The sequence below is a fragment of the Buteo buteo genome, chromosome 9 (genome assembly GCF_964188355.1).
Source record: "Buteo buteo chromosome 9, bButBut1.hap1.1, whole genome shotgun sequence".
NCBI lineage: Eukaryota > Metazoa > Chordata > Aves > Accipitriformes > Accipitridae > Buteo > Buteo buteo.
In genome coordinates this window covers 22,258,800-22,279,945 of record NC_134179.1, presented here as the reverse complement: position 1 = coordinate 22,279,945, position 21,146 = coordinate 22,258,800, and the positions used below count along the sequence as shown (strand labels likewise).

General features: G+C 39.1%; 1 protein-coding gene across 1 annotated transcript in view; it reads left to right on the top strand.

The window, feature by feature from the left end:
- The window catches only part of ARHGAP18 (Rho GTPase activating protein 18), a 70,193-nt gene that overhangs the window by 20,488 nt on the left and 28,559 nt on the right, over positions 1-21,146 (top strand). Inside the window, exons 2-5 of the mRNA XM_075035679.1 lie at positions 9,128-9,327; positions 11,636-11,871; positions 13,948-14,020; positions 19,657-19,826. Coding sequence (XP_074891780.1) covers positions 9,128-9,327; positions 11,636-11,871; positions 13,948-14,020; positions 19,657-19,826 — 679 coding nt within the window. The remainder of the gene's footprint in view (positions 1-9,127; positions 9,328-11,635; positions 11,872-13,947; positions 14,021-19,656; positions 19,827-21,146) is intronic.

Sequence of the window (21,146 nt, the reverse complement as noted above, 5' to 3'; positions counted from 1 at the left end):
GGACCTGAGACAAAAAGGTATACTTCATTTTGTCAATACAGAAGTAAAACCCAAACTGATTTCTTCTGATACTTCTCAGTTTAGCTAATTGTTATAATTCTATTGCAAGTCTGATAATGTTTGATGTTCTATTTAAAGCTCCGAATCTGAGTCCATGAGACTCACCTTTCTCTAAAAGAAATAAGCAGGCTTCTGTATTTTATTGTTGGAGAATGAAAATAAAAGCATGCACTGAGTTGAACAGCTCAGATGCTGGAATGCAGCAGTCCCCCCAAAACCAAGGAAACACAAGTGGTGCAGTCATTTTGTGGGGGACAGGCTTCCTGACTGCAGTCTTCAATCCTGAATTCTTTCTCGGTTTGTGTGGAGTGGAACAAGATCGTGTTTATTCTGAAACAGCCTGGGATGGCATATTGAATAACTCTTTTTGCAAATGTTCAGTAGTATATATGTTATGGTTCCAACACTTTTTTTGATAATAAATCATTTCACATCATCAGTCATACACAGAGGCCAATGATCTATACCATCATTTTAGATAAGGTGTGTATGTGTATCAGGTTACCATAATTATAATTTTTCTAATAGGAAGTAGAAAATAGGTAGAGTCTAAATGGCTGTGTAGGAACATGAGGTCCTATTAAAGGAAATGTCATGAAATATTTTAATCTTCTTAGAAGTGCTGCATATAGTTCAGACAGATTAAGTTTTGGCATCATATCTGTAATCTCCCATTTCTGGTGCAGTGGATTAGAATATTAAGTGTAATAGTCTGTGTCATTGCTGTAATTTCCTTCCTGTTTTCTTCAGTTACAGGTTGGGGTTGGGAAAGGAGGAAGGTCATGTTCACCAAGGTAAAAAAATCTTATGCAAATAGTAATGAGGATGTGGCTGGAAGCAGTACAGTGTGTATGTGTGTGTGTATATATGTATATATACACACACACTTTTTACACTTATATGTATGCTTTTTAGACTTACAGTCCGGCAGCCCTAACTTTTGCCTGCTTTGCATTTATTATTCATGGAGGGGTTTAAAATGCCAGTTTGTGGGGTTTTCTGGGTTTTGGTTTTTCTGGTTGTTTTTTTGTGGGTTGGTTTTTTGTTTTTTTTTAATCTCCAGAGCAGTTTTGAGCAGGTATTAACAGCGGCTGATGGTATTACAAAAAATCCTAAGAGACCTGATTCTCTTTGCTCAGCCTTTTTTATGCTCATTTAGAAAGTGAGTACTGTTTTATATCCTCTCTGCAATCACTTTGTACTCTGTCTTTGGAAGGAGAACAGAGATTTGCCTCAGTTCCTACTCTTCTGGCTTTTCTTTGGAGCTTAAGGAGGATTTGGGCAAGTTTGATTGCAATTGACATTCAAAATGTCCCATAAGGTCACAGAGCAGCCAAAATAAAACTCTATGTTGGGAGGGAAGGGGTGCTAAGTGTGTCAGTTCACCAAAAATACTGGAAATTATGTTGATTCATTACTGTTATCTTTGCATGTACTGTATGACACTCTTGAAAAGTCTGAGTTGCAGGAGAGTTTGCAGTCAGTCATGGAAAGAATAAAGTATAGAAAAGGTGGAAAGGAAAGGATGCAGTTGTTGCAACGAGTAACAAGTTTTAGGAGCTAGAATGAAAAGCAGAAGTACAAGCCCAGACTGAAGTTTCTCTAATGCCTTCTAAAAGTTACAAAGCACTTTGAAAGGCGTGAGAAATATTTTTACATTTTTCTGGAGACCAAATGTCCAGACTTGGGTCTTGGTAGGTACTGCTCAGGGGTTACCTGCTGCTTGTGAAAGACAGTAATATTGGCTCCTGTTTGACAGGAGGTTTTAGCTATCAATGAAATAGAAAGAATCCTCTTAATATGTTAAACCATATAAAAAGATGAAGACATTTACATTTAAAAAAAATAATTTAACTTCAGTTAGGTAGTGTCACTGTGGGTTTATGCAAAATCCAGTTACTTTAGGACAACCTGCTTTGATGGGCACATCGATTACAATTTGATATTTTTTAACAGAAGACTTCGAAAGATGCTCAAAGCTGCACTGCAAAATGCTGGATACTGTGCAAAGGGGTAGTGTGACAGAAAGAAATTTCTTAAACATTAGGTTGAAACCATTAGAATAAGTGATATGGTAATAAAAATTCTTGATTTAACACATCCTTGGAATCAAGGCCTTGCATTATCTTCGTGACTGATCTTTGGGATGCAGCTTTGCCTAGAAACTGTGAAAGATCAGGATGCCCTTCTGTAGGTGTCATGGCTATAGGAAGGTCTGGCAATCACTTCCCAGGCCAGTGTCCCAGCCAAGAACAGGGAGCTCAAGCCAGGCAACTGCTGTAGCCATTAGATTAGAGCTTTCTCGGTTAATTCAGTTAAGAAGTCTTAGCACCTTGCAGTGCTACTTGGCTTTTTGAAAGGAGGGGGGAGGGATGGGGGGAGCTTTGGGCTTAGGAGCTTTACTTATTCCCACACTTCTGTAGCTCAGCCTTCGGGTTGAGAAAGGGGACAGGAGACCACATTGTTTCCTTCTCCTTATCTTTTTAGTTGTTTAGATTTGAAAGGACTTGAGAAGTCCTGTATTTATATTTAAGAGCACAGCATCTCATGGATGTGATTGCGTAGTAAATAGTTTTCAAAATAGGCCGCAGTACCCATAGGCATTTTTTAGTTGTTTAAATCTAGTTAGACGTTGTACAAACTTAAAATTACTTACTCGAATTACTGCTTAACTTTGTAACTCCTATGTCAACAAGATAATTCTGTTTTGAGGGTGCTACTCCATTTGTAGCCGCAGTGCGTCTGTCACAAGCCCACAACAGCAGAGCTTCCTTTTATCTGCCTTGCAGTTGCTATGGGTCAGATCTTGATCTTTAATGCTCTGTGGTCCAATGGTGAAAGATGTCAGACATCTGAGAATTGTTCTTGTTTCTGTCACTGATTTGCACCATGAATTTGGACACCATGCTTCACCTCTCTGGGAAATACCCCCCCCCTTTTTTTTTTGTCCCCTCTTACAGCCTTTGTGTATCTTGTTTCTCAGGTTGTTAACACACCTAACCATGTGTTGGTGTGATGCTCAGAGTCAGTGAGCCCCAGTATCAGCTGAGGTATGGCTGCAATAATACTACTAATAGCTTTTATGTAAATGGCCAAACATACACTGGCTTTGGGAGTGATAACTCCCTTTGCATGGGCATTTCAGGAGCTGCTGCTGTAATGTAGCTGTAGTCGGGTATGTTTTTGTCATTTTATATAACTCTGGAAGTAAAGTGTTAGTTTATTGGGGTGCCAGAGAGTGTATCTGTAGGGGCTGCAGTGCTCAGGACATTGCGGGTACAAGAACCCCAATAGCAATGGTTAATGGCCAGGATTACTTAAAGAAGCTTTTAAGGCCAAGCATACGAGGATTGTATTTTCAGTGTACAGCTTAAGGAGGTATAATAGTCCAGTTTGACAAATAATTATATCACTTGATAATGCAGTGCTTTTTTGCACTGTTCTCAGTGCTGGAAATTGGCTGATAGAAACAAATGTTTGCGAAACTTTTAGCCTTGTAGAACATTGAATTGGCTTTCAGTTTGGAACCTGTTTAAAGACAACGTTTAAGACTCCCCATAGGCTTTGTTAGGCAGCTGTGGAAAAGGACCATATCTGTTTAACCCCAAAGAGTTGAATCCTAATTGAGGTTAAACCCATTAATTAATCAGATGGCCTCTTCCCTTGTTCCACTCGTGACAGTTTTTATTCAGGAAAGATCCAGACCTGAATATTGATTTCCAAAATTTGGCAAAAGTGGGTGGAAAAAAGGACCCTGTACAGAAATTCCTAATTTGTAGGCAAAAAAGGTGTTTCCTGCTCCTCCTTTTCACCTGTGTTTCATCCATTGTTGCATTGTTTTTCAGGAAGAAGATAACAGATTATAGAGACTGGTATCTTTTTGCTTTACATTCGTACAGTATTTAGTAGCTGGACTTTATCCTTTCCTGGAGTCGGTGAGCTCTCCTGCAATGATCCTGTTAGAGGAACTCCACTTGCAGTGTTAATCTATTATGTTTGGCTCAACAGTGTATTTATATTCTGTAGTTTTTATAACTATGAACATCCTTGCATTTAGTATGATGTTTATACAGTGATGTAGAAAGATCATATTCAGATCCAAAATTAGTGGCTAGCATTATAGAAATGACAATAATCTTCTTCTCATCACTTCCTGGTTTAAAACACAACATAGTCCTTAATTCTCGAGTGAGAAAAATAGAAGTAAGCGTAAAACTAGCTTTCTGCATACTGAATTTATTTGAACTGCCACTGAAAGTGCACCTTACTAACTGATTAATCTTTAGGTGCTGTAGTTTACACATGACAAGTATCAGTTATGAACTGCTAAAAAGGCACTGGAACAGACAGGGAGATTTAGATTTCACGGGAAGGAAAACAAGGAATAAAGACAACTGGACTATAAAATAACTATCGATGAAATCAAAATCAGGCTGACAGAACCTGAAAAAAATTACATTATTATGGTGCAAAACAGCAATTAATGTGATGAGTCATATTTTCTTACAGGCTGAGAAAGGACACAGTTGGTCACAAAAGGAGAGGCTGAAGAAAATATTTGTGCACAGTTCTTATCATAGAGTCATAGAATGGTTTGGGTTGGAAGGGACCTTAAAGATCATCTAGTTCCAAACCCCCTGCCATGGGCAGGGACACCATTCACTAGAAGTACTCTTCCCTTAAGTACTTGCCACAACATGAAGCTCATCAGTGCTTAGTGAAATAACCCAAATCTGGTTTCTTTCCTTGTAAATGTAACAAATGGTATTCATTAAAAGAATTGTTTTTAATGGCTCCCCTCTGGAAGAGCTGGAGTGCTTTGCTTTGCATCCTTGATGTTTCTAATAAATAAATGCATCTCCGGTGGGTGGAACAAGAAGATTAACTGTGGTAAGAGACTGCAATAACTGCATTGAAGAATGGGGTTTATACCTGGGGGCTCAGTTTTGTACTGAGATAAATAGGCAAAAATCTCATTGGCTGCAAAGGGCACTTGTCTGAGTATCAGAGGTCAGAACTGACTGTGTAATTTGGAAATGAGAGTATTGCACTGCTCCCTTTTAAGCTATTTGAAGAGTAAACTATTTACTAATGATTGGAAATAGATGTTAATAAGATTTTAATAGGGTTTGAGAGTGTTGTTAGTGAAGATGTTAATGGAGATACAAGTTTTCGGGGGGGAGGGAACTGCTGGAGAGTAAACTTACCATTTAGTAATCTGAAATGCTAAATGACTAGTGTTTGTTTGAAAATTACTTCAAGTGACTGTTTGTTAGCAGTAGCTTACATTTTCTGGAGTAGGAAAAGAGATCTCCTTGAAGATACTTGTGAAATGCAGCTGCGTTTTTTGAATTTTAAATAGAAAAAATGAACACCTAAAAACTTTTAAGAATGTGCTGCAGAAGTAACATATTTTCTGCAACCACAGTAATAGCTTTTTTGTAATGAACTGTGTTTATTTCCTACCGATTAGTTTTTTTTTGGAAAGCAGTCTTCTACAAAATTTTAAAGCTTACAGTATGGGGTATTTGAAATACTTTTTTAAGATTTTTTTTTTTTAATGAGTCTTTCTGTGAATGTGGGATTAATTATTTTTAAAAACATATGTCTCCTCCATATTTGTTATAATATTATTACGAAGACTGATTGCTTTTCCCCTTCTCTCTTTTTTTTTTTTCTCTTGGCCTTAACTTGTTCCCACCTATACATTTTTATTGTGTGATATGCAACTAGTGCTTACTAAGCATATGTTTGGAGAAGGACTGAATTTAGTGGAAGGTCACAACAGAAATCCCATGTTGTTGGTCTTGTCAACAGATAATCTAAAAATAAAAATCTTAATTGGCAACCTATTTTTTCCCTATGCTGTGGATTTTTTAGTTTATTCTTCTTTTCTCATCTACACCAACCTTATGGTATCAAGACTGTCCTCATTATCCTCAAAGGGTCTTTCTTGTTTGCGCCTCTTCGTGCACAGTGGTTCGTAGGAGTGACAGAGATGAGGATGCCTGGAGCCACCGCTGTGTGGATTATGCACCAAATACTGCTTCACCGGTGTCTTTCTCTGGTGGGGTATTCAAAGCAAGAAACGTTGAATCAAGTGAAGCGAAAATAAGATCTGACCCGCTCCGTCAGCTAGAGTTTTAGCTGTTGTTCTCTCCCAGCCTGAGCCTCTCTCTGTCCTAGCCCATAGAAATGTGAATTGTGGATGTGGACAAATGCACGTGGCTTTGAAAGGTTTTGCAGTTCAAACAGAAACTGGGGATTGGGGGTTGATTGAGTCCCATGAGGGATAACAAGGAATTGGTGAGTGGAGTGGGAGCAGTGTGGCAGCGGCCTGTAGCCTTGGCTCCTGAGGAGCAGTTGGGGCTGCCAGCCATGAATGGGCCTAAAGCAACATGGATTTTGAAGGAGAGATTTGCAGCAGAGCAGCGAGGTTTTTTTGTCAATATTTCTTGGAAGGTTCCCCTTGTCATTTGTGTCCTCCTCTCTCTGAGGGCTTTTATGACGAGAAGTGGCATTAGTGCCCACTCAAAGTTGGGAGTTGCTGTATTGATTCATTAATGAGAGATGGAAAGGTCAGGCCGGGAAGAGCCCCACAAGAAAAGCAGCTTATGTTTGGTCAAGTAGACCAGGCCTGTACCCGGCGATTGAAGGGTAGGGCGCAGTCTCTGAGAGTTAATGGCGTGTTTTTAATGTACAGCAAATGCTCATAGGACCCTGAAAATGGCCTTGAGTCCTCTGTGCTGAGTATCAGCTGTGCATTTCAGGACACAGACTTCTCTTCCCTGAGACAGGACTTAGTCTGGGGAAGGTAACGAGCTGGCTTTTTTGGAAGGACAGGAGGAGCACTGCCCTGGAAGCATGGCACAGAGCCATGGCCTGCTGCAGCATACCCCACCTCACCCTACCAGAACCCCTCAAAGTGCATGCTTTTAACGTATTCAATCTGTTAGTTTTATCTTTTGTATGGTGTGCTGTGGTGGTTAAATTTCAGCTGAGGTGGGTCACTTGAGAGCAGGTTGTTCCAAAGGTGAAAGGCCACTCAAGAGCTGCTGAGCAGGTCTGCAGGGTTAAACTGAGGGATGATAAGCTGAAATCTGACCTCACTTAGGCTGCAGTTCAAGTGCACAGAGTCTGTGAGAGGGACCCAGTCTGCTCTAAGCACCTTCAGCTGCAGGAGGAGGGAAGCCTGGGCAAGGTCTGGGAAGCCCGACCTGCTTGGCCATGCTCAGCACTGGGGATGCTTCTAATGCAGCACCATGAACGTCCTTCTGCAGTGATTAGTGTTGGATTCACAAGCAGCACAGGTCACACACACAGGACATGACTGTCGGGAGAAGTTTAAGAACTGAGATAGCTACACGGAGAAATTGTATTTATTGGGTAACATGCGCTACTACCAAGATGTTATTTCCATTGATGCAGAAGCTAAATACTCCTTTATATATTTCTTTTCCTAGGCTTTCAAATAAGGGGAGGTTAAGGAATGGTGTTGGGGTGCATATTAGCTTGGTAATTCATTGTCATTTATTAACTTGTACCTGGAGCAGAGAGGCAGGGTGGGTGGAAACTCACAGTCCTTCCATAAGGCTCTTTACCTTTAAAGGCAAAGTCCATACAGTTAGTATTTCTTATCAGAGAATCAAGCATGTATGGTGTGAAAGGATTTGTGACTTGGACACACAAGGGGCTTATCTTCAGAGAAAAAGGTATGGCTTTTTTACTTAGGAGTAGCTAACAAGCGTCAGTTGTCCCAAGATAAAACGTAAGGACGAGGTGCTTTTGTTTTAATTCTAGATAAACTTGCAAAGTCAGCCAAATGGGAAGATAGAACTTAATTTACTGCATTTACATTGTGATAAATCCACAATGCTTGATCTTTGATATGTTTTTCTCTTGGAATAGGTGATATTTATTACTTAACCGCAAACCATGCCTTCTTTTTTAGAAAATGGAAACAAGTTCAGACATAAAAGACATCTGAAGCTGTTCCTGAAATGTTAAGAACTTACTATTTTTTAATACAAGGAAGAATTTTGATATACTGTCATAATAATAGTACAGTAACTTAGTTTAGAAGGGGCCACTGGAGATCATCTTGTCTGATCTGCCCCCCCACTCAAAGTAGGGCCAACTCTGAAGTTAGATCAGGTTGCTGCTCATGTAATCCACTGATAGTCTGAATCAGTTTGTGGCTTTTGTTTTGGTATATTCGACTGTGAGGATGACCTGTAACTTCAATGACATCATTATAACCTTTGCACTTTTTAAGAGGAATTCTTTGCTAGGCCAGTGGTAATTTTTGCCAGTGACTTAATGAGTTCCAGATGAGACCTAGAGGTTTCAGCTTGTTGGTTTCTTTTTTCTAGTTGCAGCTATACTTAAGATGAAAGATCCCTTTTGAAAGCCTTAGCAACATACATTTGGCAGGGTGAACCAAAACCTAGTAATGTCAAACTATAAAAATGGTAAGCTTTCAGTCAAAGAGGAATCAAGATAGAAACAATTAGTGGCCTTTTATTAATCTCACCAGTTTACTTCCCAAACTGTAACTTCAGTAATTCTACTTTGTCCTTGCCCAGCTGTAATTAAGGTCGTAGGTACCAGACAAAACGTTAATAAAAAATAAAAGGGGAATAGCAAAGGAAATAAAGTAAGGGTACTGTCAAGCTATAAGAATTTACTCAAGCAGAAAGGCACTTCTGAAAAATTCGTTATGAACAGCAATGCTAAGAAGATATGTACCATGAAGTTTCTGGAACTGACTGTTGTGAATTGAATTAGAGGTTTGGTGTAACTAGGATTACTAGAATTTGGATTCATTATTTCATCTTTAATACAGACTCCTGTGCCATTCCAGATTAGGAGATACGTATAGCAGAAATATTAAATTAAAAATATTATTCCAGATATTAAAAGTAATTTTTAATATCTTGGTTTGCTTCTTGACAGTGGTTTGCTTTGATGCTTTGACACAATTCATCACTATCTGCTTTCACAGCTATTAATATATCCTGTATCTTAAAATGCTAACCAAGAATTGCTTTTTGGTTTATGATTATAGCCGTCGGTCTGGCCAGTATACAATGAACCATGACCATTCCAAGAAGACCCCCGATGGAGCATCATTTGACCGCTCAGGATCCCAGGACTCCTTGGATGAACTGTCTATGGATGACTACTGGAAAGAACTTGAAAACATCCATGAAACAAGAGGAAATAATCATGAGGAACGAGTAGCACTTGTAGTGAAAGAGCCAGATGGTAATGAAATCCGTTCTTGTGAATGACCATAACTTTACTGATTTACAGATTTTTCTTTAAGTCTTATTTCAAGAGATGGCACCCACCAAACACACTTAAATCAAAAAGGAGGTCACTCTGCTGAACATCTACTTTGAAAATTCTGTTGCCTCTGATGCATATGGCCAGAAGCAGACAGTGCCCTGAAGGAGAATTGTATTGGGCATAAGTAAAAGGCTGTTTTTCCTTTAAATGGTATTTGCAGAACATCAGAAAGTTGCCTGCACTTGCAAATCACAACAATTGAAGCTTTATTTGCAGTTTACTGTTAAACTAACTTACCCTTTCACTCTTTGTGTATGTTGTTCATTATTGTAGCTATTGTGGATAGAAACCTCTCATGCTTTAGAAGACAAGCCAATGATTAACCGGTTTAAGTTTAGTGAGTAACTTTCTATGCTTGTAACTATTGTGACTGTTCGGTTTTATTATTTTTCCTTCTCAAAAGCATCGATTATGGGCCATTCCTGAGGGCATGATCTTAGAAGAAGTTGGGCAATTTCTTTATTTTTCTTGTCCTGTCAGACAAAAGAGGAGTAACGTCCTTAATTCCACTCTTCTCTCAAAAATTATTTTTTAACGGTGCAGTATCTACCTCTCTCCCATTCTTACAAGAGGCCCACAGTCTCAGTAAATTACAATGGTGAGTTTCCCATTTTGGTATGGCCTCTACATGAGTGCAAATAACATGCTCCCTTAGCTTTCAAAGGGATTTGCACTTCTGCCTCCCTAGGTGTTTTGAAACATCACTGCTATTTACGTGCTCTGAAGAGGGTAGCAACTTGGCCTCTGGAGAAGGCAGCAAGGCTGTGTGCCTGAGGAGCAGGGCATATGATGGAGCTGCGAGGCTTTCTCCAGAGCAGCAGAGCCCATCATTCTGCAGTGCATGAGCTTTTTCTCTTACCCCAGCTAACTGATGCTGCTACACCTTCAGGCTCTGCACTCCAAACCCCACCATTTCATTTTTTATTTATATATAGCCTTCTTCCCCCTAGTTACTACTCCAGCTTGAGCCACTGACTCTGGCATGAAGCCCAGGTGAGTCAGCACAGTTGAGCTGATCGCCTTGGGCAGATGTTGCTCTGCCTCACACCTTGCCTAATGTGCAGCACCTCGCTTGGGTACAAGTACTCCTGAATGTGTGGGACGCTGCACCTGGGTGATGGGCCTGCCTGGGCAGGGGCTTGCTTGAGATGCGGCCATGCAAAGGCAAGGCAGGGGAGAGAGGAGATATACCTTGCTCATATCTGCTCTGGAGAATGGGTGTAGCCCTTCTTTCCAGCCCTAATAACAAAATCTGAGAGAGTTTTGTCAGAGGCTTGGGATTTGGCTGCATGGCCATAGCAAAATTAATACTTAAATTTTTGTGTCTGTTTTCTGAACACTGTTAATATTCAGGTGCCACTTGGATATGCACTGGGCACTGTGGGAAACTGCAGTCAATAGTGAAGTTGACATGCCAGCTTTGGAGTAATTTTAGATATCTGATAAATGGAAATGTTGCGTGAACATTTGAGAGGGTTGTTGGCATTCAGCACAAGCTCAGCTGCTACAGGCAGAACTTGGTGTTTCAAAGAAAGTATCATTAGAGAGATACTGATTTCAGAAGCAGTTTTGTCATCAGTGACAGTATTTAATAGCTTTCTCCTCTTTCATGTGCAGTCATCTGTCAATAAAGGATACCTTATCAGCTATAAGACTAAAGCAACAATTGTTTTGTGGGCTGTCAGCAGGCTGGAGACCATGTCATAAGAACTGATTAAAAAATAGCATTAAGGTGACTTCTGTAGCCTGGTTTGTCCTTCATTAAATTCAGCTAGTGGAGGGCTGTAGGATTAACGTATCAAGAAAAGTGGGCAGAACCATGTCAGTAAGGGAACTAGGAAGATTGAGGATTGAACTAAAAAGCAATGAAGCAGCAATCATCAGAGGCTTTCAGACTTCCCCATACACATTTATATCCAGGTACATTTATAAAATGGTACATGATTTAATAGAAGTGCTGTAGGTTATTATAAAGATTGCCCCATAGCAATCTGTATCAGAGTAACTATTTTAAAAGCTTTGATATCATGTTAACCCTTTTGAAGCTCTTTAGAAACAACAGCTTTTTTCCAAGTCATGGTAGTGTAAGTAATTGTTCATAATTGTGGATCCCCTTAGTACTTCCCCTGTGAACTGCATTAACTATATCATGCCATTAACATCCAGTGTGCTTAACAGTACTCGGAAGCCAACGTTTATGCCTTTTTCTCTTCACCTTGCTCAGAGGGAGAACTGGAAGAAGAATGGCTGAAGGAGGCAGGTCTGTCAAATCTGTTTGGCGAGGGCTCTGGCGACTCCCTGGAAAGCATGCTTTTTCTGTCCACACTGACCCGAACCCAGAAGGCAGCGGTAGAAAAGCGAGTAGAGACTGTCACACAAACCATGAGGAAAAAAAACAAACAGCACCAGATTCCTGATGTCAGAGATATCTTCAGGCTACAAAATGACTCAAAGGGAAAAGTAAGTTCCTGTTCATCGTTTTGTTTGACTCTGGCAGAGAGAAGAGAAGGACATGTAGGGGTGGGGGGAGAGGAGAGGGACACACAGCACAATGCTAGCAGTGGTGGAAAGCACGGCGAACTGTGAGTGGATTTAACTTCCTCCTTCCCCCAACAGCTTCCCCTCCTTTGGCAACTCCTTTCAAATTCAGTAGAGGTGGAATGTAGTGGGGGGAGTTTGTAAGCTCAAATGTATGTTCTGGAGGTGCAACTTCCCTTTCACTGTTCTGCTTTGCATGTGTTTGCAGAAAGGATATTAACTCCATAAAAGCTTTCCGGGATCTGATTTGGAATTGACTACACCTAAAAATAACAAAATCTAATACCAGAGCAATTTAGGTAAAATATCATATAGCTTAAAGCAGTATAATTTCCCTTTCAAGTATGTTATTTCAGTAAAGCACAAGAAATACTCATGTTCCTGTATTTAAGCTACACATTGTAATGTTTGAAAATCACGCCACAGTGTTCAGTACACTTCTGTGTCTCTTAAAATATGTGTTTTGATATTGATGATATCAGTGAGAAGTAATGCAAACAGACAAATGATTGTAGCCATTTAAGGTGTATAAACCAGAAGTTTAGAATATTTATTAAACATAGAAGTAACTGAAAAAAAAAAACCCAATGCTTTTAAACTTGTCTCCTTGACTGAAATAAAATAATACAAGTGTAGGCCCTCAAACCTATACTGCATTCCCTTCTCCAAAGCAACATAATTATTCAGAAATCATTGCTTGTGGTTATTCATCTAATCTGTCACAGCAAGCCTGTAGTGAAGTAACTTCTACAACCTCCCTAGGTAACTTGCCTCAGTGCTTTGTTGCTCTTCCATCATTAGAAAGCTTTTTATGTAACAAAAGAGGACTGAAGCCATCTGCAGCTGTATGAAGTCATTCCAGTTTAATAATAGCCTCTGAAAATCCTGTAACCTCCCTTCACCTGGAGGAAAGCAGGAGGAAAGGTAAAACAATAGCGTTGATGTTTCGCATCAACGCAACAATTGTATTGATGTTTCTACTACATTTCCTGCTATATTCCCAAAGAGAAACTAGACTTTTGGTACCTTGATAGCTTTCCAGTCTGCTTCTACTGCTCTGTGAAACAGTAATAATTTTCTGGACAGTCATGCTATCTTCTTCCACCTCTTGAAGTCCCCGATTTTAAAAAAAAGTAAATATACAGATGTGTGTTGGTAGGAGAAATCTTTAAAATTTGAATTTTTTTTTCTCAGTAAGTATGAAGTTATTCTGCGCTTGAGTAAAATACAGTTAAAAATTCAGAGTGCTAAACATTCATTGTTGATTTGAGTGGCCAAAAAGATAATAAAAATAATATGTGGGTAAAAACCTATATGGGTATATGTATATATGGTATATGTATACCCATATATACATGGGTAGAGATTGTCTACATGTTCTGAAATATTTTTTGCTGTAGTAAATGTCATCCAGTTCATAGAATGTGACACATCTTGAGACTGGGTAGTACAGCACTGTAGAAAGGAGAAGATGGTTCAAATCCTTTCCTGTTTTGTTGCTGCTTTGAAGAGTCCTAGTTTTGCTGTTGGGAATCTAAGCTGTAAGTACAGATACTACTGCCAGGCCACCCTGCAAAAGGGATGGGATTGCTCTGTAGGGGAAGCAACCATGTAAGATTTTGCAAGAGGAAGGAATTTGGACTGAGGCAGTCAAATTGTCTTCTCCAGATTCCCTTTCCATATCCTTTCCAGTGCAAACTACGGCTTCAGGTCAAAGACTACATTTTCTTATTCTTTGCAACTCTGGAAAATTAAGTCTTATACCCACTTAGCTTTTTAGGAAGAAGGGGAATGGACTTAATTACTTCTTTTTTAACTACCTAGATTTCAGATCCCCTTAGACTTTGGCAAAGAGTTTTCTACCGAAACACAAAGGTGTGCTTCTGCATATCCCTGTATTGCAGGAGTATGTGTTTTAATTCTGCACAGAGTCAAAGAAGTTTCTACAACCATGCATTTGGGTTTTATAAGCATGCATATTTATTGTTCCTTTCTTAGGTCTGTGATGGAAGTGAACCCTCAACTGTGAGAACAAGTGAAAACAAAAATGAAACACAAGATGGAACCAAAGGTAATGTTAAACAACTCGTTTGTTTGTTTGTTTGTTTGTAGGCTTTCAACTACACAAGCTACTACATAGGTCCATATTTCAAGAAACTTTTCAGCAAAAGAAAATCAAATTTTAGGAGAAACCTGTTCTGGCCTGTGTATCAGTGGTGTAAAATTTTTAAGTGTGGCTGCACATAGTGTTCTTTGAGCCGTTTGGGAAACCTTGTTTGTTACCAGTGATAATCTTATAATCATGTGGGAGAAGTCTCTCATAGCTTATGTTTAGGTCTTTACTGATCCTTAAGTTACCCTTCTGGTTTATCTCTACTGTATAGAACAGGAAATGAAGCACTATACATAAGTTCATCAGTGCATACAAGAGAACAAAAACAAATGTACTATAAATATCCAAAAAAAAGGGAGAACTGGCTATATATCTGCAGCTCAAAATGAAAGAAAAACAGGGAAGGAAGAAAAAAGTTGTTGACTTTTTTAAGGCAAGTGGAAAGGAAATAGCATTCTGTGTGTGTAGCACAGGGTTGTGTTCAACAGCATGTGATTATACAAAAGGGGTGCAGGACCCATGGAAGACACCTCCTTCTCACTACCAGGTAGGACAGAGCATCACAGAAATCCTTAGCTGATTCCATAGTTTCTGTTTTGACACTATGAATTTTGATGAAAGACTTTGACAAAGCTTTCTGCTGTTCTTCAAGTCCAATAATAAATGGGTGGCTGCCCTGCATCATCTTAGGTTTCTTCAAAGTAGGGGTTGCACCATGTCTGTTATACCACCATACCCATCACTGTAGAGATCAGGATATTAACTGGTAGCCATTTAAGCTTTAAGATACTGCATTGCTATTCTGCACTGTTTGTATGTTGGGATTTTTTTCTTTTTCTGGGGGACTGGATAGCATATAGGTGTTACACTGAACCCTGTAGCCACTTAAATAGTCAAGCAGGCAGATCAAGTTCCCTACTGCAAGTTCCTTACCTGTAATTAAGCCACCAAATAAAATTCTGCTCCTGTTCTAGAATACTGACTAGTAGTATTTTGGAAGAATTGTTACTTTAGGATTAGACTTAGAAGACAGCAACAGACAAGACAGGATGTGCATGGAAATTGAAGTGGGAGATATTAATATAAACCAGCCCTGAATATCGCCAAATCTGTGTGTTTCCAGAAGTGCTGTTAATCCTTCCCTCCCTCCTCTCAGCAAACCTCACTCCAATATGAACAGTAAAAAATTGGGAGGACTGCCAGACTGCTGGTTCAGCACAAGGGAAGGAAGAGGTGCCTGGTGCTTGTGTCAGTAAACTGCACTGTAGGATTCAGAGCTGGAAAATTACCAAGCAATTATTACAGAGTTTTTATCACATCTGGTTCTTTTTTTCCTGTGGCCCTGATGAACCCTTCAGAAATGGGAAGTCCTGAAAGGCAAATCCCATATGCTAGCTCTCCTCAGCACAGATTGTGATGTGGATGGCAAATGCAGCCTGCTTATATCCTGATACACTTCTGCTCTTGTCAACATGCTAAAAGTGGGCTCTGCTCCCAAGATTGGAGCAGGAAGAAAAAATCAGTTCAATCTGCAGTCAAACCATGCAAGTTCAGTGGTGTCAAATGCACCACACCTGTTTCAGTGCTGTGCTGTGATCTTTCCTCCAGAATGATGAGCAAATTAGTGTTATACAAACAGTGAATGAATTTAAGGCAAAAAGTAAACAATGCCTGATATTTCAGAGATACTAAATATTTATGAAATCCAAATCCAAAGACATTTTTTTAAAATGGAAACCCCCTTCGACAGAGAAGTAGTACCAGTTTTACCTGAAATATATGAGTATCATCTCAGACATTATAAAAAAATCTAAAGCTTAAATTCAGATGTCTTAAAACTGTTAGAGTGGATGACTCTGGCCCTTCTCCAAAGGTGATGACTCTGTTCCTAATTTGGTATTTGAATGCTGCATTCCCAAATGCTTCTGCCAGACTGAAGTTGATAATGGTTTGCCCTTAGAGCATATACGGGCTATGTGAACCTGTGCTCACTCCTCCTTTCTTGCCAGTCTGACACACCTTGTTTCTTGCCTAAACAATGTAAGCAAACTCAGGGAATAATACAAAACCATTATGTTTTTATTCTTTTCTGCCTGATCCTACTCAAACAGAACAGTTTAATGAGTTCCTGAGATTTTTTTGTTGGTAGATGCATATTTGAGTTTTTTTGGAAGGACCTTCAATTACTGGCTTTAAGTGCCTCTTTTTTTCATGTAGGAACAGAATGTGTCTACAGAAAATGAAAAGAAAATTCAGAACCATGTATTAAGCTGTCAAGACATTATCATTTTAACAATCCATAACACTCACTAAAGACCTGCAAAGCTAGCAATATGTTCAATAGCTACGAAAGAAAAAAAGTAATTCTCTTTGGAAGCCTGTGAAAAGGAGTAAATAACCGTGTTGGTTGAGACATCTCAAGAAATAAAAAGGAAAGAATAAAGCAGATGAAAAGCTAAATACTCGTTAGCTTAAATAGGGGAGCAGCAAAAGTCAGTTTACTGTGGGACTGCAGTTGTCCTGAACACATGGGATTAGCTACAAGGGAAGAATGTTAGATAAAACCTCTGTATAAGGGCAGTCTTAAAACGTAATGATCTGGCAAATGGATGAAAGAATTGCATGTACTATGTGTAACATGAAGGAAAAGAGCTGTAATGTTTGCTTCCTGATAGGGAAAAAGACTGAAACGTGGTTATATTTGTTAATTAAAGAGTTTGTTTCTGCTTTTCATTTTACATGATAAATGAGGAATCTATGGCCACAGTGATAGAGTGTTAGTGAAAAGATTACAAAGTTTTTTTTATTTTCTATTTAAAATCATCTATGAATTAGCATTTTAGAGAAATGCTTTGTCAGTCAAAAAAAAAAAATCAGCCATTCTACACTTCCAATTATAAATTAAGATCTATCAGCATAGCTCCATCGGGGTATACTCTAGATTCTCTAGCAAAACTAGGAAATAGCAAAGCTGACACTTAAGCTATTTCCATGTCCTATTAAAAAGAAACCAAAACATAACCCCCACTCCACTCCTGAATAATTCCCATCATTTTATGTGATCTTTAAATAGCACTATGAAACAAGGAAAGGGTACAGGACTACTGTAAAAGACTGTTTCCACATCCTTATAGACAATATTTACATTTTTCTGTATCACACTTGCATTTCTCTCATGAAATACTGCATGTAGTTGGCAGGTTGGCAGAACACCAAAGCTGCTTCCTCTTACAGCTGCTTCCTAATTAATGAATGCATAACAATAGGAGCAAGGCTATACAACCAAGAAGAAACTCCCCACAACAGCAACATTTCCAGACATGTGCTGCTTAAAATGTGTACAGCATTACCAAGACATCTGTTTTACACGGCACCTTCATATGACCAGAGGACTGAAATAGGAGCCACTGCTTTATTGTTTATTAACATCAGATCCCTCCCAGGCTGGTAGGAAGTATGTAGGTCACGTATAGGCCACATTAGCATGACAAAAGTCTTGGGGGTACAGGGAACAGTTTTCCTTTAGTTTGGATGCGTTAAACAGTTTACATTGATATATACAGATAAACACACAGGGAGCCCAAAGATCGAAGCCAGGGATGAATTTGACCTTGGATACATTTGGTTACTGAAGTCTCACATATCTCTTTACCAAAAGGAGCACCTCTAGTTTCAGGATCAGCTTAATCTTTAGTGTATGCCCCAGGCATCTTTTGGGGTCTATGGAAAGTGAGCAGAAGCCACTCTGGAAAGAGCAAGTGGCGAGTAACATGCACAACAGGCAAAATTTGGAAATGTTTTATTCTACTTCTCACAGCATTGCTTGGTTGTAAGTAGAGTCAAAGTGTTAACTCAAATCCACTTCTCTGTCTGGAAGTGTCTCAGCTCCAGATCAATTGGACAGACATGGGAGTGGTTGTGTAAAGCACTGTGCCCTACGAGAGAGTGGTTGTGGTGGCTGCAGCCACTTGCCCATCAAGTCCCCTGGCCCTGGCAGACTGAGGTAATTTTCAGGACTCACTCTAAAGAATATCAGAGACTAGTCTTGTTTTTGTGTCTTTCAATTAGATGCAGAGAAGGTTCAGAAAAAAATTTGAGTTGGTGTAATTTTATTATTTTTTTTTTAGAACTTGACACTTCATATGTTGTTTGGGTTGCATGCTTGCAGCTCAGCTCTTTGCAGACTGCTGAAAGTATCAGTGTAGAACAGCACTTCCCTGACAGCTTCTCTCTTAATCAGCCTATCTGCAGCCTTTCCCCTGCTTCAAGGTCAAATTTTGCTGTACCTATAGCTATTTTCTGGGAATTTTTTTTCTGGCTTGGCTTAGCATAGTTATTCCAGGCCATACAAAAACTTCCCCCAGCGGTGTGAAGAAATTAATCTATGACATTACACAATATTCTTATATCAAAGCATATGCACTGCTTATGGTTCTCCTCCTCACCTCATGTCCATTTCCATCCCACTTTTCCTGCACTTGTGGTATGTTAGTTTTGAACAGGCTGTAGTCTCCTGTGAGTAGGATCCAGTGACAGAATCATGGTCCCACTGAAATGAGCAGGGTTGATTTGTTTATATTTGCCCTGGTTTTAAGAAAGTCTGAATTGCATCACAAATACTTGCGTGGTATTTGTAATGTCTTGTACAAGGACCCTAGTCCTGGATGTATCCTTTAAGAAGTACCACATCACAAGAGAGGTGGTAGAGAGATCAGAATCTTTCTCTGGCTAAGTTGTCTTTGATGCTTTGTATGAAATAGTGTTATTTACAATATTATTTTGCTCTTGCTTCTTTCATGATATATTTTAACTTCAGACTTAAAAGGAATGGTTGATTGACTATGAAATTAGACTACTTCTTCTAAAAGCAGAACTGCCTCTCCCTTTTTCTCCTGGGTTTTTTTTGGGTGGTTGTTTTGCTTTGTTTTTTTTTTTAGAACATGTTTTGTTTAAATTTGTCTAGTGTTTGATTCCTTTAAGGAACAAAGAAAGAGAAGTAAGGCCACTGCTGTATACTTAGTCTTTCCCTGTATCATGGAAACATGTCCAAATGGTTTTGAGGAATCTAGACTCTTCAGACCAAGGTGAGGACAGGAATGTTGGGACAAAGACATGATCTGTGTACTCCCTGTTATTCCCAGATGTTAATGCTTTGGATCATAGAGGAAACATTCTCTTTTGCTTTTGAAATTTTAACAGCAGAAAGAATTGCTGATTTGGTTGCAGGATGATATAGTCTTTGAGGCTGGAAAGTTTTTGATGGCAAGAAACTTCTGATGCCAAAGCTGTTTGGCTCTGGAAGATTTTGGGAGTCTGCTGCTCATTTGAGGTGGATTGCTTTATCTTTTCATAATAATAAGAGAAAACCCCATGCCTTGGCAGAATTATTCAAGAAAAACTACAACAGATGGACCCTTGTAAGAAGCTAAATTTTCAACAGACATAAAAAATGCAGAAATAAGTGAATTTGCAACCAGAAAGTCCATTCCTTCCACAGCATTAACTTCTACTTGGTTTTGAATTTACTGTCATGCACCAAGTGGTGCTCCGTTGTGCTGCTGTTGATTATTAGCTTTTTTTCACTCTGTTTTCAGGTCCAAAGTTCAGTCTTGGAACGGATGAGCAGAAGAGCCCACTTGAAGACATGCCGTTTTCAGACACTGACATCAATTTGGAGATATCATTTGCAGAACAGGCAGCTAATCTCAAAGACAGTTCAGTAGGCAAAATGTGCAAGGGTGGAGGGGGTGACACTCTTCTCCCGGTAGGTATTTCCTATTTATTGCTCTCATTCTTTGTTTTCACTAGTGCTACTGTTTGGATTATATTTATCTGATAGTGAGTGAATTAGATTTAGAGGAATGTTGTTGGATCCTTCTGAAGAGAACTCATTTTTGGGAATGGTATTCGTGGTAATATGGAAGTAACTACTTTTATGCCTATTTATGTCACTGTCTGGCAAAATGCACTCTGTGTAAGCAATAATGGGCTGGTAATATTAAGCTGGAATAGTGGCTTAGTTGTACACAAACTGTGTCCTTACTTCATTTGTTTACAGCCTGTTTTCCTGTTATCTGAGGTGAGATGCTTTACCTCTGTAATAAAAAGCTCTGTTGTCATTTAAAAAGAGTTGGTGGATGCCTGTAGAAACATTGTGCAGTTATCCAATGCAGATGGGTGAGGGATGAGAATGAAGAACAGAATGGTCTATAGAAGTCTAAAGTCAAATGGCAGGAAATTAAGCATTAGTTTGTGCTCAGTTTTTCTTTCCAACTCTTAACAAAAAAAGGCTCATTCTGAATGAATCCAAATAAATACAAAATAAGACCCTCCAAGGCATTTGTTGTTGATCCTCAGGCATCTCTTTGAGGATCTCCCTCTACCTAACAGTTCATGAACATGCAGTTACGTATGACCAGTAAACTAATGACTGGTGTGAAAAATGTCTTTTTTTTTTTCTAACGGTCTATGCAAACATGTCTGAGTAAACATAGAGTCTGAAGTAGTAATGTTTCACAGTTCTTCAAACACTTAATTTAGATAAGGATATGTGCAGTTCTTCAAATAGTGATTACCCTGTGTATCCTACTTTAAACATTATAAACCAGACACTAATGGATATTTAAAAATGGATTCTAAAATGTTTGAGTCATGTTTCTCTCATACAGCCTATAACAAAGAAGCGATTGCTATACGCTAACTTACTTCTGTGTATATGCACATATATATGCATAATACATACACTAGCTATACTTTTAGCTAGGCTTATGAAGCATTGCTCAAAGACATGGCTATGGGATTTCTCCTTCAGTGATGAAAGGACTGGCAAAATGATAGGAAAGGGAAAGGAGTTACCTATTTAAATCTACAATTTATATTTGTTGCACCTTCCTCATTCGCAGCTATTTTTAAACATACATGTTTTTGCAAGCCAGTGAAACATCATGGTGGGAGACTATGTATCTACAATTTATAAATTATATTTATGTTTTGGTATGTGCCTTTCTAGTCATGTACCATAATACCAATTCATCTGTGCTATCACCGGGTTTGTACAGGATGAGAAAATAATTCTGGAGTATAA